The sequence below is a fragment of the Palaemon carinicauda genome, chromosome 14 (genome assembly GCF_036898095.1).
Source record: "Palaemon carinicauda isolate YSFRI2023 chromosome 14, ASM3689809v2, whole genome shotgun sequence".
Taxonomy (NCBI): Eukaryota; Metazoa; Arthropoda; class Malacostraca; order Decapoda; family Palaemonidae; genus Palaemon; species Palaemon carinicauda.
This window is the reverse complement of record NC_090738.1, coordinates 24,910,915-24,930,251: the sequence shown is the minus strand read 5'-3', so window position 1 is coordinate 24,930,251 and position 19,337 is coordinate 24,910,915. Positions and strand designations below refer to the sequence as shown.

The window sequence follows — 19,337 nt, the reverse complement described above, 5'->3', positions numbered from 1 at the left end:
ACAATAAAGCTTCAGGTATAATCCTTTAAGGTGATCACAGTACATAAACATTTTTCAATAAGATTCAGCATAACAAAATACAGTACTAACCACATACTATTATAATGCAACACTAGAAACAAAAGAAAACTTCAATGCACTGGATAATGATAATGCCTCATCTTCATACTACTACTATAGACCAAAAGTACTCCACAGTAATTGGTCTTTAGGATCAAAGCATATCATACTCTGAGGTAATTTTAGCAAAATAGAATGTCAGAAGGACACACTTTCATCATATAATTCATAATAATTGACAGACACTCTGACAAAGTAACATAACACCATTATCAATACATAAGGATGAAAAAGAAACTCAAAATTATGCTCTTTGATTTTAATACAAAAAGACTGATACAGTAGAACATGAAATGCTTTGAACCTACCACAATCTCAATTACAGTAGCCTACACTGTGTAGCCCCAGAAGATTACATAAATCTAAAGCAATAAGAATTGATGAAATACAGAAGCTAAATAAACGAAACAGATATTCCCAACAAACCACCATAACTACCTCAATATCATCACACTAAATCATCTCAATTTCCTTCAATGTTATCCACTTTTCATTCTTTTCTACTCATCAACTTGTAAGTAAACTTCAAACATAATACTACAACTCTAAAACACTTCTGGTACTATATCAGATTAACGAAAGAAGCACTGTAAGAACTCAAAACACTTTAGTAAAAAATATCTACCAACAACGTTTAGGCAAACGTAAGTACTGTACTGTAATTACTTGCTTACAAGACAAAATTAAGAATAATCAGTAGTCCATGATTTATGAATATTTCAAAATAAAAACATCCCCAAGTTTCAAATGATTGTATATGTAGTAAACAACCCTAGGACAACAAAGCCTTTCCAACAACAGTACACGCCCCTAATACCTGTTAATAAAATTTTATCTGAATTTTTTTAAATTTATCAAAATTAGATGATAAAAATCACTTAAAAATAAAAATGTATACTCCCAATACCCATTATTAAAACAAAATTTATTTATGAAATTTCTCTAATCAATGCAATCCAGCTGGCATTTAAAAAGTACAGAAATAAACTGGTAGATGCTGAAACTGAAAAGAATTAATCTGAAAACTCAAACATTTTCCAAAAATGATCCGTAGCGCAGCATGCATTCTTGAAAAATTAATAAAATCACAACTTGAAAAAATAAGACGAAAATGTGCTATATCTCAACACAGACTGTTCCATTAACGAGTACCTCTAACTTTAGCTCCAGCAGCATCTGAAGCTTTCACAAACGTTCTCTGCAGTTTAGTTTTCTTTCTTTCTTTGTATGCCATTCCAACACCTCGAGCTAAATAACTGACTTCTTCCATGACCTTTTCAGGATACCTGCAGCACAAAATGAAAAAAGTTATGATAATCAAAAGATCATTGTTAATACCTATCTACAAATCATATTAAAATGAAAAATATAAAGAACTTCATGTAAATGACCTTAAGCCTATCATCAAAGGAGAAATATAACAAATTTCTAAAGTAATTTGCATTTTTCCTGACTAAAAAAACCTGAGTCCTTTACTAATAGATGATGATAACAGCACTACAGTAATGGAATATGGCAGATAAAACCTTTAACGAGGTGTAAACAATCGGTAAGTACATTATCTGTCAGTAGCAGGGAGGTGACCGTCCCTGTCAGATCACAGCTCTTCACTTACATTGCAGCAAGGATTTACTTGGTGGTGGGTGTCGATAGGAAAGTTTGAGTAAAGGACATCTTAACAGGTTTGCTGAAGGTAATCATCTGTTCCTATTTTGAAATTTGGTTTTCGTAAAGGCCATGGAGCATGTGATTCCTTTATTACAATCTCCATTGCTGTACAGAAATCCCTAGATTGTGGTCAGAAAATTCGTATGATTGGCCTTGATTTTAGAGCTGCCTTTGACCGAGGTTAATCATGAGGCCCTTGTTTTCAAACAGTTGGGAGTGGGTAAGTCGTTTCTTAGCATTATTATTGATTTTTTTAAGAAATAGATCTCAAAGAGTTGTTGTTAATAGGTACCAGAGTGAGTATAGGAATGTGATATCTGATGTTCCTCAGGGTTAGTGTTCTTGGCCAATTACTTTTCATACTATATACACATGACATATGGTTAGGCCTAGAAAACAAGCTTGTTGCATAATGCAGATGATACTACTCTCTTTGCATCAATTCCATCTCCTGAATGTAGATCTGGGTTGCTGAATCCCTTAATAGAGCTCTAGCTAAAATTAGTGCATGGTGCAAATTATGGGGTATAAAGTTGAATCCTAACAAAACTCAAAGTATGGTTGTACTTTAAGTAAATGAAATTGGCTCCTCACCTCCAGATCTCACCATTGATAATGTTTCCTTAACTTTGTATGACTCTCAAAATTTTAGGTGTGATTCTCAAAAGCAAATTTACTTTTGAGATACACATTAGGTCAGTTTCTACTTCAACTGCACAAAAGATTGGCTTATTGAGAAAGTCTTTTAAGATTTTCGGTGATCAATCTATTCTAAGAAGTGTTTTAATTCTTTCATTCTACTTGTTTCGAGTATTGTTCTCCTGTCTGGTCTTCAGCTGCTGATTCTCATCTTAATTTGTTGGACAGAAACTTAAAGTCTATTAAATTTATTATTCCTGATCTAGATATTAATCACTAGCACCGTCATTCAATTAGTTCATTGTACATGTTGCATAAGAATTTTTATAACTCTGACCATCCTTTACATTCAGATCTTCCCGGAAAGTTCCATCCTTTTCGTAATACTATGCATGCAGTTACAGGTAGTCATCGACTAACGACAGAAATAGGACAGAGAGAAACGTCGTAAGTCAATTTCGACGTATGTCAAACTCGAAAAGTGAAGTTTCCGTAGATTTATTATGATGCGTCGTGATTCGGCAATCACCTCCATCATATTTTATCAATATTTTCTTACTGTTTATCATTATTTAATTTTCTTACTTCACAGGATATCATATGCTCTATTGATACATGTTCTATTTTATTTTTTAATTTTGAAAGCATCTTACCAATCAAGAATTACTTAATATTTTGTTTACCTTTGGTTATGATCAGCTGATCTGAAAGTCCTGCTAGCTACCATATCAAAAGATGGCGTATCTTTTATATAATTTCTCAACTTATTCGAAATATTTTCATGATGAATATTACCATCAGCGCCATTTTGTCACAAGAAATCAGTTTCCATAGAGTTCGTTTTAGCCATTATTATTAGGTATCATGCGAAATCGTTCTAGCTCTTTCTCTGTGCGTGCTGCTTGCATGAGTGTGTGTGTGCTTGCTCTAATAAATCCTTATTGTATTCCATTTTTCAATTTTGGAAACATTTTTGCAGTCAACAATTACCAACTTTTTTGTTTACCTTTGGTTGTGATCAGCTGTGCTGTTGATCTGACGGTCCCTCATTGCACATACAAATGGCGCATTGTTTATAAAATTAATTAATTTATTTGAAATATATTCATGATGAATGTTACATGATATCATAGTTTTCATATACTTCGTTTATAGCCATTATCATTAACCATACAAATATGTTCTCTCTCTTTTTCTGTGTACGTGCGTTTGTACGGCTAGTTCATTTTTAAAGCTTTGTACAGCATTTATATTCATTTTATCATTAAGCCTTCATATTTCACTAGAACTTATAGTGTTTAATAGTGGCTTATTAAAGCATGTTTATGTGCTATTTTTCAATTTCGGGAGCACTTCAATATTTAACAATTACTTTGGTTTTACTATATATATTGTTTATATAATTTTCTCCCTCCCTCTCAGAATTGAGATCGTTTTCTTTGTGATTCTCATTAAAACCTTCCCTGTGCTAACAATCCATTTACTCAGGGACAAGCTGCTGAAGTTTGTTTTGAATTAACACCTCATAGACATACCTGGGCATAGTAGCCATTGATCCGGGTCATCGGTTACATTACAGCGACTCTTAATCCGGAAGGCTTGGCAATAAATTCAGGGACAAAGCTGAAGATTACCTGTTTCCATTACCTTGAATGGAAGACGTCATAGGAAAGACCACGAAGTTTACTTACTCTCTTAGCTGAGGCCAAAGAGATAATTTTTACAGTCAGGCGAAGATCCGATGCCTGGCATAACGGTTCGTAAGGAGCTCCTTTTAGAGACCGTAAAACACAAACTTTTCATGGATGTGGTCCAACTTTCGACTGAGGGCAGGTAAGCTAAAAACTCTGTGAGGAGAGAGAACTCCAACGATGAGGAATTATCAACCCCTTTCAACCTAAATGCTAGGCTCAAGGCTGAGTGATAACTTTTCACAACCGAGACAGGAATTTCCCCACCAGAAGGTACAAAAGAAAATTCACTATTGCTGGAATAGTGGCATCGAGAGAAGAGATACCCATTTCACGACACCAACCACAGAAGACTGCCCACTTAGCCTGCTACACTGCAGCTGAAGATTCCCGGAGGTATCCGGAAACCATTTTTGCAACATGTTGCAAAAATCCTCTCTTCGCAAAGAGATGCTAGATAACCTCCAAGCATTAAGACGTAGGGACTCTACGGCTTTGAGGTAGAATTTTACATGGGGTTGCCAGAGTAGATCGTGACGTGGAGGAAATTCTCTCGAGACTTCTGTTAGCAATTGAAGATGGTCTGGGAACCGTTCCGCGTTAAGCCCTATTTGGCCTATAAGGGTCATTGCTAAGTAGGTGGACGAACTTGCCTTATTGAGTACTCTTCTCATAAGGCAAACTTGGAAACATGTAGATATGGATATTGTCCCATCGTTATTGAATTGTCTCTTGCCAGAGAGCCTGATGATCCAGTAACGGGGAGCAGTACAGCTGGAGCATGCTGTTCAGGGGTGTTGCAAACAGATCCACAGTCAGGGAACTCTACAGTCCAGAATTTGTTGGCTACTAGGTTATTCAAAGATAACTCTGAGCCCACTATCCAAGTAGCTCTGCTCAGAATGGCCACAATGAAGCAAGCTGATAGGGAAACACAGTTGCCTCCTACTCATCTTAGCCTCTCCACTGCTCGATGGCAAAGGTGCTGAGAAAAGGTCCCGCCTTGATTGTTTATGCAAGCTACCACCGCAGTGTTGTTGTTCATCGACACCACGGAGTGGCCTGCCAAGGGCTGATGAAACTTGCAAGGACTGAAAAGCTGCCCTCATTTCCAAGGACATTTCTGTGCTGGGATCTTTCAGACTTGGACCAGAGCCCAGAGGCTGTGTAATGCTGCAAATGGGGCCCTTTCCCCTTGATGCGTCAGTGAAGAAGTGAAGACCATCAATTGGGGGGGGGGGGGTTTACCCCCCGATGGGTTGGTATCTGATGTCCACCATCTCTGGTCTCTTTTTTGGGGGGTTCCTGAGGTCTTTGCTGGGTCCAAGTGGACTTCAGCTGCCACTGGAGAAGCCTTATGCATTGATTTGTTGGTCATCTGGAGCTCCAGGGCAGATAGGTGGCCTGTAAGACATAGTCACTGATGTGCTGGCAGCGAGACTAGTAGTAAGAAGGGGACTACCAACGTCTTCAGTCTCTCTATTTTGCTCTTGGAGGGAATGACTTTCCCTAGGTATACCAGCTTTGTGTTGGCTCAGATCACGGCAAAACTCAAAACCCTGACTTGGTGTTGGAGAAGGGAATTTCCCAAGTCTGCTAGAATCAGCTAGTCGGCCCAGTGTCTTAACAAGCGAATGCCTTTCCTGGGAGTCCCTGTGAAAAAACAGAGGTGGTGCAACCATGTCAAATTACAGCACCTTAAACTGGTATTGGGGATTGTCTTGGATGATTTTTAAATACTTCCGCCAAAAGTATGCCCATTCCAGTGTTGTCACGACGTCCTTGGGTCCGACTGCTCGTCTGACCGTGTCTGCCGTCTACATCCTGAAAGAAGTTTGTTAAACCAACTTGCTCAGAGAAGAAGGGGCAAATACTAGTATCCAACCTCCAGGCGCCTTTTCTACAAGAAAGAGTAAACTGTAGAAATCTGGAGACCCCATCGTCGGACGTGTTCTCCCTTTTTGGGAACAGGCAGTCACGAGGTGGCATTCCCTCTCTCATGACCTTGTGATGTAATAACTTACTCATGTGTTGATGACGTAAAGCCAGAGTCAGGATGTTCGGGCGAACGCTAAGGTTTGTGTAGATTGTCAAGAAGCTCGCCCTCACACCTCAACAGATAGAGGGGCATGTGTAAGTTTTTCTCTGAACTGTGGATTATTTTAGCTCTGGAGTCAACTCGATCACACGATGGAGTTCACGAGCAACACTTGCTCGCGAAAGATATTGTGGGGAGAGCTCTTCATTAAACTTGGCGTCGCTTGTCAATACTGCCGCAGGAGTTTGGCATGCTGACCAGTGCAATCCAGAATTAGGATTGGCTAAAGAGACTAGACGAATCATCCAGATGGACGAGTCATGGTTGAAGAAAAGATAAGTACTCCGAACTCACTGAGAGGTATCACAGCTGACTCAAGTCTACGCGCTACCTCGTTGTCCCATTCTGACGAACCATGCTACGAGGGGCTAGAGAAAGGCATGGAAGAAACCAAGACCCTTCTCGACACCCCGCACGAAGAAGACCAATCAGAAGAAAACCCAACTCGCAGGCAAGAAAGGTGCTGCTCCTTGAGAAAATCTGGACGATACCTTGGACCTCACACTCACTCCGCCGACTGGGCAAACTAACTCAGGTACGGGAAAAGTGTCGTCAGCGTGGTGACAAGAAGACCAAGGTCCAGCTCTAGGTTGGCCATAATTAGCCTTCCCAACGTAACTCCGAGGAGTGCTGAATCAAAGTTGCTCTTGCATAATTTCCAAGGGAGCCTGCGCAAGCAGTGACAGGGTGACAAGGTGTACAAGGAGAGAGAACCAGGTAGGGCCTCATCGATGTCGACAATAGCCCCTAAAAGTTAAGGACTATGAGACTTGTTAATGGAAACTAGGGACAGCAAGTGGTCCTGCAGCAGCTAACGAGACTTGTTTTGTGCCCTTAGGGTACGGAGGAAAGGCAGTCTCTCCTGCACGCGGGAAAGGCGACCTACCCCTGTTGTTGCTGGAAGTGATTCTATTGGTGGCAGTAGAGAGTTGTCTAACGCTTGGAGGCAGCACACACTGCTCCCCGTCAACAAGCTGAGCTCCAGTTGAAGGTAGGCACCAAGAACTGCCGATGATGATACTACTGAGTCACCGTCCTATTCCAGCATTAGAAGGATCAAGGGAGACCACGACGATTGGTTCGAGCTTGTAATTGTCTCATGTCGATTCAGCAACAGGAACGGGACGAACATGCTGGTAGAACGAGTGAAGGTCAAAGATCAGCACTCCAAGGGGCTAGAAAAGGCAAAGACGAATCCAAAACCTTACTCGTTATCCCGTGTGGAGAAGACTACTTCAAAGAAGACCTAACCAGCGAACGGGAAGTGTTCCCCAAGAGACGTAGGAACATGCATCGGACTTAGCACCCCTCCAGTAGCCGAGTCATCACAGAACGAGAGAGTGCGCCGCCTTCAGCTCCGCAAGCAAGACAAAGGTCGAGCTCCGGGTCGGCCTCAATGAAGACCAATATGGAGAAAGCCTAACCAGCAAACGAGAAAGTTGTCCCCTGAGAGGAGCAGAAAAATGCTTCAGACTTTTCACTCCCTCTGTTGGCTGAGCTAACTCAGAACGAGGCAGTGCGCAGTCATCAGGCATGGAAGAGACAACTCAGGAGAGGAACTAACCCGCGTACAGGAAAGGTTACCCCAGAGAGGAGCAGAATTATGCATCAGACTTTGCACTAAGTCCGCCGGTTGAGCTAACTCAGAACAATAGAGTGCACAGTTGTCAGGCGTGGAAGAGATCACTCATGAAAGGACCCAACCCAAATATGGGAAAGGTGTCCCCGGAGAGTATGAACTTGCTTCAGACTTTGCACTCCCTCAGCCAGCTGAGCTAACTCAAAACGGGGGAATGGGTAGTCATCAGCACTATGGAGCAAGACTGAGGTCGAGCTCTAGGTCGACAGCAAGTGGTCTGCTCGAATAAAAACAGTGAAGGTGCATCAAAGAAGAGCAACTCCCCAAAGGGAAGAGATCGAGCAGTATGAAGAAGTAAGAAGAGGTTTCTCCGTACTCAAGGAAATACACCGGAGACAAAACTTTTTCGACTTCCTGCACGCCGAATCCTAAACAGCAACAATTACACCTGTAAAAATAAAATCAAAAGAACAAATTAGTCAAAGGCCAGTTATAAAGGTTAATCAGTAGAGAAAGAGATATTGTCCGTTCTCTACCGAGCCAAAAGCAAAAATGATGAGAACACAGGTGTGTTTGAGCTGGATAGCCGGTACTACCCCCTAACACCCCGCTAACTAGCGGTGGGGTAGTTATACCTCGCTAAAAGTTTTATGGCTAGTTTTCCAGCTTTGCCAAAGTATATTCCCTAATTAAGAGAGGTAGGGTTTGTATTAGTGATAGAACAAAGATAATTTCAATAAAGAATTGAAATACAAAAGAAAACAAACCATATCTGCCTTCAGAAGTAGATTTACATAATATATTTATAACTCCACTATGAAGTGAGAGCGATAGTAAACCTCGATATGGTGAGAGATTACTGAACTAGATAAAAGGACAAAGGTTTTTATTTAGGTGAACCTTGATATGGTGAGGGACTACAGTACTGTACTACTACATAAAATGACCGAAGTTTTTTATCCAAGTAGGTATAAACTTTAATTCCATTTAAAGTGGCATCACCAAAGGATAGAGTATTTCAACTTTAACCACAAAAATATTACCTGCAACCCAAAAGTTCTATATTGGCATATACTTGTGCCAAACAGACCAAGCGTTCTTCTGGTAAAGCATCATAGTGTGTTTCCATGAACTCCTTCTTCAGAGCCCAATGTTCATCACTTTCGTAAAATGAACGATAGGATTCAATATCCCAATCACCGGTGCCACCCATACTTGTTGTTTGGTATCTGCAATTGAAAATAAAATGGTTAAAATAGGGTAACAACTAGCAAAATGATATTTTCATATTAAAATAAATTTTTGAACATACTTACCCGGTGGATATATATATAGCTAATGTCTCTGACGTCTGACAGAAAATTCAAAACTTGCACCGATCGAAGATTGGTCAGCAGGGTGTACAACTAGCGCCACCACTCGCCTGGATACTGTAACCATTCCCAACATCCTCAGGTCTCCTCTGCCCGTAGGGTCTCTAGAGGGGCGGAAGGGAGTGAGTTTAATTATATATATCCACCGGGTAAGTATGTTCAGAAATTTATTTTAATATGAAAATATAATTTTTAAACATTTAACTTAGCCAGTGGATATATATATAGCTGATTCACACCCTTGGTGGAGGGTAAGAGACCAGCAGTAAACATCATAGGAATATAACTCAAGAGTTTTGATATAAAACAAATTTAAGAATTAGAACCTGATAAGGAAGCTGACTTTGATGATACTCTGCCTCATTAGTCCGCTATCCTTATGAAGCCCAGCGATCCACTCAGGGGGCTGAAAGACCTCTAGGAGCTGTCATATCTGGGGTGACCACCCCTATGACAGGACCTCAACCAATACCCTTGATCTGGGTGCTCTCAAGAAACAAGTTTGACCACCCGCTAAAATCAAATGATTGCAGAAGACTGTCCCAGTCTTCACATACAACCAAAAAGATAATAGTTTCAAGAGAAGAAAAAAGGTATTAGGATTAGGGGAATGTAGTGGTTGAACCTTCACCCACTACTGCACTCGCTGCTACGAATGGTCCAAAAGTGTAGCAGTCCTCGTAAAGAGTCTGGAAAATTTTTAAACAATGTGAAGCAAACAAAGATTTACTCCTCCAGTAGGTTGCATCCATAATGCTTCGTAAGGAACGATTTTGCTTAAAAGCCACTGACGTTGCCACAGCTCTGAAGGTCAGTCTAACTGCAGTGAGCGTGAGCCTCTCTAAGAGCCAGAAAAAAATATACGATAAGGCATTCTTAGACATCGGTAAGGAGGGCTTCTTGACTGAACACCATAAAGACTCAGATTCACCATGTAAATTTTTGGTTCTGTCAATGTAAAATTTAAGTGTTCTCACAGGTCATAGGACTCTCTATCTTGTTACCAACCACAACTGACAGGTTGGGGATCTTAAAAGATTTAGGCCATGGATGGGAAGGACGCTCATTCTTGGCTAAGAAACCAAGCTGCAAAGAGCATACTGCCTTACCAGTACAGAAGCTGACGTTCTTACTGAATGCATGAACCTCACTAACTCTTTTTGCAGTAGCAAGACTCACTAAGAAAAGTGTCTTCAGAGTAAGATCTTTAAAAGAAGTTAAGTACAAAGGTTCAAAACTTTCTCAGACATCAGAAATTTAAGGACAACATCCAAGTTCCAAGCTGGCGTCATTACCCCATGCTTCTTGGAAGTCTCGAAAGACTTGAGAAGGTCTTTATTGTTCGAGAGGTCTAGGTTCCTGTGTCTGAACACTGCAGCTAACATGCTCCTGTAACCTTTAATGGTAGAGGCAGAAAAGTTACGTACATTCCTAAGGTGTAGCAGGAAGTCAGTGATTTGAGCTATAGAGGTATAGGACGAGGAAAAGGAGGTGGCCTTGCACCAATCTCGAAATACCTCTCATCTAGACTGATAGATCCTGATGGTAGAGGATCTCCTTGTTCTGGCAATTGCTCTAGCTGCCTCCTTCGAAAAACCCTCGAGCTCTAGAGAGTCCTCAATAATCTGAAGGCAGTTAGATGAAGCGTGTGGAGGCTTTGATGGAACCTCTTCATTGAGAAGATCCAACCACATTGGCAGGCTTCTTGGAAAGTCCACCATCCACTGATGTACCTCGGTGAACCATTCTCTTGATGGCCAGAGGGGAGCAACCAACGTCAACTTGGCCCTTCGTGAGAGGTGAACTTCTGTAGGACTTTGTAAATCATCTTGAATGGGGGAAACGCATACACCTCCAGGTGAGACCAGTCCTGTAAGAACGCATCGACGTGGACTGCCTCTGGATCTGGAACTGGAGAGCAGTAAGAAGGAAGCCTCTTAGTTATTGAGGTTAAACAGGTCTATGGACGGACATTCTCATATCCGCCATAGTTTCTCGAACACCACCTAATGAAGAGTCTATTCCCTGGGAATGACTTGGCTTCTTCTGCTTAGGCAGTTTGCCATCACGTTCCTTTCTCCCTGAATAAACCTTGTAAGTAAGGTGATGTTTCTTTCCTTAGTCCAAACTAGATCCTTTGCAGTTAAGTAAAGGGACTGCGAGTGGGTCCCGCCTTGCTTGGCGATGTAGGCTAACGCTGTGGTGGTGTATGCGCTCACCTGCACCACTTTGTATCAAATCAGTCTTTCGAAACTTTGCAGGGCCAAAAGAACTGCTAGAAGCTCCTTCTGGTTGATGTGAAGCTTTACCTGGTCTTTGGTCCAAAGGCCCGAGCACTCTAGACTGTCTAGTGTTGCTCCCCACCCCGCGTCCAAAGCGTCTGAGAACAACACATGGTCTGGGTTCTTGTGGACAAGAGAGAGGCCTTCCTGAAGTCTGAGATTGACATCCCACCATTTCAGGCAAGTCATGATCGTTTCTGGAAGTGGTATGGACACTGCTTCTAAGCCCTTCTCCTTGTCCCAATGGTGGTTGAGGTGAAACTGGAGAGGGCGAAGATTGAGTCTTCCTAGGGAGACAAACTGCTCCAGAGACGAGTGTGTTCCCAGTAGACTCATCCACATCCTTACAGAGCAACTGCTCTTCTTCCGATAAAGACGAATCTTTAAGAGAGCTTGCTCGAGTCTTGATGGCGATGGAAAAGCCCGAAAATCTAGACTCGGTATCTCCATCCCCAAACAGAGAATAGTTTGAGATGGGGTCAGTTGAGACTTTTCCTTGTTTACTAGGAGACCTAAGCCCTTCGCTAGGGTCAAAGTCCATCTGAGGTCCTTCAGACAGCGAATGAAGGATGATGTCCTGAGTAGCCAGTCATCTAGGTAAAGGGAGGCTCTGACACCTGCAGAGTGCAGGAAGCTCGCCACGTTCCACATGAGCTTCGTGAACACAAGAGGAGCAGTGCTGAGACCGAAGCACAGAGCTCGAAATTGGAACACTTCCTTCCCATACACGAACCTTAGATAATGTTGGAAGGTCGGATGGATAGGGATATGGAAGTATGCGTCCTGGAGATCGAGTGAGGTCATCCAATCGCTTTCCCTTACTGTTGCAAGCAAGCACAGACTTGGAAGTTTCCATAGTGAACTTTGTTTTCAGGATAAACACATTGAGCGCTCTCACGTCCAGCACTGGTCTCCAACCTCCTGAGTTCTTTGGAACTAGGAAGAGGAGGTTGTAAAAGCCTGGAGACTGATGGTTTAAAAAACTTCACCACAGCTCCCTTCTCTAACAAAAGGGACACCTGTAGGTGCAAAACTTATCTTCTTGCTTCCTCTCGGTATCTGGGAGAGAGATCTATCGGCTTTTGGATAAGAGGTGGTTTCTTTACAAAAGGTATTATGTACCCCTCCTTCACCAAGAGGACAGACCATTGGTATGCTCCTCTTCTCTCCCAAGCCTGCCAGAAGTTCTTCAATCTGGCTGGAGGGAAGGCAAAGATTGACTTGCCAAGACTTCTTATGGTCTCACAGCAAACGCAAAGCTCTCTTAGAAGACCGAGAGAGCACCAATTTAGCAGCCAACCCTAAGGTGAATTCTGAAGGAGGCAAGCGTGGAGCAGCAGGAACAAAATGCGAAGGAAAAACTTCCTTAAAAAGTCATGATCTTCTTAAAATCCAAAGATTGTTTGGCAGATCTAGGTTCTTCTTCTTCAGACAAGATACCCAAAGGTACAGCTGGGGAAGGGGGATATATCCTCTTTCTCCTCAGAATAAACTTCATCCGGATGCTCGATGTTCTTGCGGATGGTGGGACAATAATAAGTCGAGATGGAAAAGCTTGACAACTAGCAACAACCTGTTGATGAAGAACAGGTAGAGGTTGAAGGTCGACGTCACGTCGGGACAGCTTCGACTGACGTTCGACGTCACGGTGAGGTTGTCAATCGGCGTCACGGAGAAGCTGTCGATCGGCGTCACGCAATAGGGGTCACGTCAGCGTGATGTGAAACCTCATGCTTAGAAGTCTGATAAGAGTCACGCTCAACAGCACCGTGACGCTCCGCAAGCAAAGGTTCCTTTCGCTCAGGAGCTGGACAGTATGACTGCATTAACGTCGATAGTTTCGACTGCATGTCCTGCAGCCTATTAAAATTAGGATCGTGCACATGAGGATCAGAACGTGACTTCGGCAACGTTCGATCCGAAACATCAATGAGGATAACGGGAGCAGCGCTCACGTCACGTCTGGAACGTCCAGACGAAATTAAAGAACCGTGACCCTGTGCAGGGGTCTCCGGGGCAACAAAACCAGACGTTATAAAGGAACGTTTGGCAGGAGAGCATTCCTCAGATGAAATTAGACGTTCTGGACTGCTCTAATGACTGCAGCCAGGATGTACATTTTGTTCTGAAGGAACCAATTTCCTCTTGAGAGGTCTTTAAACCTGGCGCCAGGAATTTTTTACCGACGCTAACGTCGGTAAAGGCAAACATTACAATAAACGTCAACCGCAACACGTGAGGGAACGTCTGTTCGTTGTTAAAAACCTATCGTTCCCTTTGGTCTTTTGACATTCCTTCTCTCAGGGGTTGGGGAGCTTGAAAGCGGTCTAGGACTAGGCGAACGGCAAGTACGTACAGACGAACCCTCCGCAACACTGAACACGTTTTTCGCACTTTTTTCACTGACACTCGCATTTTTTAATAATTTCACATCAGACATGAATAAAGCTGATTTCTATCCGTAGCAAGCAATTCTCCCTTAAGCCAAAAGGTTAGAATTCCGAAATATGTCCTTTAGTGTAGGCTCATTAGTACATAATTGTATCTCACATGTAAAAATAAATAAACATACATATATATAAGTAAAAGTGAAATATATAAAGTAAAAGTTAAAAATGTTCAGCGACTTGGGACGAGAATAAAAAACTAGATCGCTAAGGACTATGTTTTCTCTCTTTCTCTCCCTGTACAGTGACTTGGGACGAGAATAAAAAAATAGAACGCAAAGAACTACGTTTTATCTCTCTCTCTCACCCTGTACAGTGACTTGGGACGAGAATAAAAAACTAGATCGTGAAGAACTACGTTTTCTCTCCCTCTATCCCTATACAGTGACTTGGGACGAGAATAAATATCTGAATCGAGAAGAACAATGTTTCCTCACTCTCTATCTCCCTGTACAGTGACTTGGGACAAGAAAAAAGATCTGGATTGTTACCTCCCCTCTCTCTCTCTCTCCCTCTCTTATTACAAGAGTACTGGCTAAGCCACTCACTTTCTGCCAATAAAAGGTTATTTGACTACAGAAAAATACTAGAAGAACTAATCAATTGCAAAATAACATGTTCCTTTTATTAGTATTTAAAAAACTTCAGTTTGTAAGAAGAATGTACTAAACGTCAAAATCGATGCAAAGTGAAATCGTGATTCTCTCTCTCTATAGTAACGATACTGAAAACTGCGTAGCATAAATAAACTTAACGCTAGTTAATCTTTGAAAACAGATCGAAGACTATCCAAAGAAAAAATTTATTAAAAAGACAAAAATTCACTTAAAATATTCATCTCATCGATCCATAAAAATATAAAATTTACTCGGTATTTAGTATAAATGGAGTGGGGATCGATGAGGCCTTAGTAAGGCGGGTGAGATATAAAAATATAGAGGTAAATCTTTAAATATCAACAAGAATATATGAAGTGATAAAATAAACACTATAATCTTAAAGCCTTTCACACACTTCCCATACACTGTGGAAGGGTTGGCCATTATGGAAAATCCAGAGAGATCAAATAAGCAAGGGTAAAAATTTTTCTCTCCCTTCAAAACGTTTCTCTTGAAGGACTTTATTGTTTGAGGAAAAATCATAAGAATCCAATCAAGCGAAAGCCATAAACCAAAAAATCAAGTACTTCACCAAAGCAGTAGAAAAACTTGAGGTTAGCGCAAGTGATGGCACTAGTTGTACACCCTGCAGACCAATCTTCAATCGCCGCGAGTTTTGAATTTTCTGTCAGACGTCAGAGACATTAGCTATATATATATCCACCGGCTAAGTTAAATGTTTAAAAATGATACTTTTATTACTATCGAAACTAGAATCCGCTATAAGAAATGGGCAAGTTGGCTAGTTTGGTATTCTTCTCTACAGTAAACGGTTAATGGGGCTGGGGCATAACAACTAACCTATCAGCCGATTAAAATGTGAAGTCTATTGTTTAAATTTGGGAGACTGATGGGAAGTTATTGTGTGCATGAATTATTTGAATTCGCTTTTGTCAGCTGTTCCGATTTTTGTACGAGGTAATCATTACCTGGCCTTTTTAACCAAATGTGAGCTTCCAAATATTTACGCACAAAATTCCAGGCTGTTCTTCTACAACAGCCATTTTTTTTTCACCTTCCCTTTCAGTATCAGATTAACAATTATCACATAAAAACATTGCCGAGAGGGAAGTACAATCTATTTTGAAATTTAGAGTACAGTAATTTCATCTACAGTATTTCAGCATTGACTATGTTGAAAACGCTCTCCGTTCAGTATTTAGGTATTATTGCTTGAGTGAAAGCAAAAAATATTCTATGAATAATGACCAACATCGCTTGCCTGCACACCTCATCCATGTACTGCTTGCCAGAAAAGACCAGCAGTGAGGTAATGTTAACTCTGCAATCATAGCGAGCCACAGCGAAGCAAAAAACATTAGAGGGATGTAAAGTGAATCTTAGATGATGGTTATAGTACATTTATTTTCAGCCACTTGCATGAACCATATTTTTTTACATTTCTGATCATATTATTACTGCAAATCACTTGTTTAGGGTTTCCCACTGGCCCCCACAACTGTCATTAGAGTACTGTATACATTTACGTCATTAGAGTACTGTACAGTGAACCCTCGTTTATCACGGTAGATAGGTTCCAGTCGCGGCCGCGATAGGTGAAAATCCGCGAAGTAGTGACACCATATTTACCCATTTATTCAACATGTATATTCAGACTTTTAAAACCTTCCCTTGCATGTAGTACTGTTAACAAACTACCCTTTAATGTACAGAACACTTAATGCATGTACTACAGTACCCTAAACTAAAACAGGCACAAATATTAAAGGTGATTTTATATCATGCATTTCCTAAACATGCTAAAAAGCACGATAAAAAATGGCAACCAATGTTTTGTTTACATTTATCTCTGATCATAATGTAGAAACAAACTGGAGGTAGAGCTTTGCTTATTACCCAGACATATTTCCCATACTTTTCCCTTAGAACTACATCACATCTTCCTACTTTAGATATATAGATATATATATATATATATATATATATATATAATATATATATATATATATATATATATATATATATATATATATATATATATATATATATATATATATATATATATATATATATATATACAGTATATATATATATATATATATATATATATATATATATATATATATATATATATATATATATATATATATATATATATATATGTGTGTGTGTGTGTGTATATATATATATATATATTTATATGTATACACATATACATACCTACATATATACATAAATACATGCATATATATATATATATATATATATATATATATTACTGTATATATATGGGTTATGGAAAAAATCCGCGAAGTGGTGAATCCGCGATGGTCGAACCGCGAAGTAGCGAGGGTTCACTGTATACATTTACCAAATAATTATTAGATTTCAGTGGGAAACAAGTTTAGAGAGGAGAAACAACAAAATCCAGTGATCCCAAACAATAATAATTGTTGGAAATGCATGATGAACACAAGAAAACGAGTTAAAAAAAATATATGGTACACAAGTGGTTGTGAAATTAAAGTATCATAACTACCAATGATTCACATTACGTCCCTCAAATGGTTTGCGTCTAGCCGTGGCTGGTTCTGCTTGCAAATAAACATTACCTCACTACAACTCTGTTCTGGCAAACAAGTAAATGGATGTGCTGTACACATTACTTTGGGGAAATCTACTTTCACATGAGCCACATAAAGAACAGCGAGTATTTGATATAATCAAGGACCAAAATATTGAATTGATTGAATGTTCCTGTAGAAGACACCGTCTAGGAATGGTAGTTATGCTAAAACAAACGGTTGTGAGAAAAAAGGCTCTTGTAAAACAGCATCCGGGAACTTGCATACTTTGAAGCTCTTACTTGGTTAAAAAAGGCACCTAATGGTTACATAAAAAAGCTGTTAAAAAATAATGAAAAAAATCAGAATTCCTTCTCCATAGGGCTCAATACTACACTGTATTCTAGAAGCTTTATTCCACCTGTGACCAAGTTGTGGAATGATCAGGTAGTTAAATCGGTGGAACTTCAAAAGTTCAAACTTGCAGCAAATATTTTTTTGTTGAACAGGCAGCCATACGGTACGTCTTTTTTATAGTTTATGTATCAAAGATCTTTTAATGTTACTATTCTTAAAACATTTTAATTGTTCATGACTTTTCTTATGGTTTATTTATTGGCTTATTTCATTTCCTAACTGTGCTCTTTTTCCCTGTTAGCACCGTTGGGTTTATAGCATCTTGCTTTTCCAACTAGGGTTGTAGCTTAGTAACAATACTAATACAGTAATGATAATAATACAGTAATGATAATAATACAGCAACCCACAATCAAGTATCCCCTAGGTAAACAGTGAATTTAAAAATGAAATGGCATTTCTTATTATTATTTGTTAAGCTACAACCCTAGTTGGAAAACCAGAATTCTATAAGCCCGAAGGCTCCAACAGGGAAAATAGCCCAGTGAGGAAAGGAAATACGATATTTTAATTATAAAATAAATTTTTGAATATACTTACCCGGTGAATATATAATAGCTGCTGCTCCGGCGGCTCGACAGAAAACACACAAAAACTCGCGAGCGATCGCTATGAAGGTTGCCAACTATCGGCCAGATACCGCATATGCATGTAAACAAGCCTCAATTCTTCTCATCCCGCTCTAACTGGACACAGCACTCTTTCAAGTTCGTTGCCTACGATCTCTGATAAGCAAGGTATATCAAAAGATTTAGGCCAAGGACGAGAAGGCAGTTCATTTTTGGCCAGGAAACCAAGTTGAAGTGAACATGTGGCTTTTTCTGTAGAAAAGCCGATGTTCTTACTGAAGGCATGAAGTTCACTGACCCTTTTAGCCGAAGCCAAGCACACTAGGAAAAGCGTCTTGAGGGCGAGATCCTTCAGGGAGGCTGAATGTAATGGCTCAAACCTGTCTGACATGAGGAACCTTAGGACCACGTCTAAGTTCCATCCAGGAGTCGCCAAACGACGTTCCTTAGAGGTCTCGAAAGACTTAAGGAGATCTTGGAGATCTTTATTGTTGGAAAGATCTAAGCCTCTATGACGAAAGACCGAAGCCAACATGCTCCTGTAGCCCTTAATCGTGGGAGCTGAGAGGGAGCGAACATTTCTCAGATGTAAAAGAAAATCTGCGATTTGGGCTACAGAGGTACTGGACGAGGACACAGATGCTGACTTGCACCAGTCTCGAAAGACTTCCCACTTCGACTGGTATACTCTGATGGTAGAAGCTCTCCTCACTCTTGCAATCGCACTGGCTGCCTCCTTCGAAAAGCCTCGAGCTCTTGAGAGTCTCTCGATAGTCTGAAGGCAGTCAGACGAAGAGCGGGCAGGCTTTGATGAACATTCTTTACGTGGGGCTGACGTAATAGATCTACCCTTAGAGGAAGACTTCTTGGAATGTCTACCAGCCATTGAAGTACCTCGGTGAACCACTCTCTCGCGGGCCAGAGGGGAGCAACCAACGTCAACCTTGTCCCTTCGTGAGAGGCGAACTTCTGCAGTACCTTGTTGACAATCTTGAATGGTGGGAATGCATATAAGTCCAGATGAGACCAATCCAGTAGAAATGCGTCTATGTGTATTGCTTCTGGATCTGGGACTGGAGAGCAATAGATTGGAAGCCTCTTGGTCATCGAGGTGGCAAAGAGGTCTATGGTGGGAATCACCTGACCCCTCCGACTGAGACAGTCTGCCAAGACGTTCAAGTCCCCCTGGATAAATCTCGTTAACAGGGAGATGCCTCGATTTCTTGACCAAATGAGCAGGTCCCTTGCGATCTCGTACAGCGTGAGGGAG

At 40.7% G+C, this 19,337-nt stretch overlaps 1 protein-coding gene across 1 annotated transcript in view; it reads right to left on the bottom strand.

Moving 5' to 3' along the window:
* Positions 1 to 19,337, bottom strand: part of LOC137653493 (uncharacterized) — a 94,888-nt gene that overhangs the window by 56,956 nt on the left and 18,595 nt on the right. The window contains exons 2-3 of the mRNA XM_068386942.1: positions 8,839 to 9,024; positions 1,273 to 1,406 (exon numbers count right to left, since the gene is read on the bottom strand). Of these exons, the coding sequence (XP_068243043.1) occupies positions 1,273 to 1,406; positions 8,839 to 9,008 (304 nt within the window). The 5' untranslated portion in view covers positions 9,009 to 9,024. The remainder of the gene's footprint in view (positions 1 to 1,272; positions 1,407 to 8,838; positions 9,025 to 19,337) is intronic.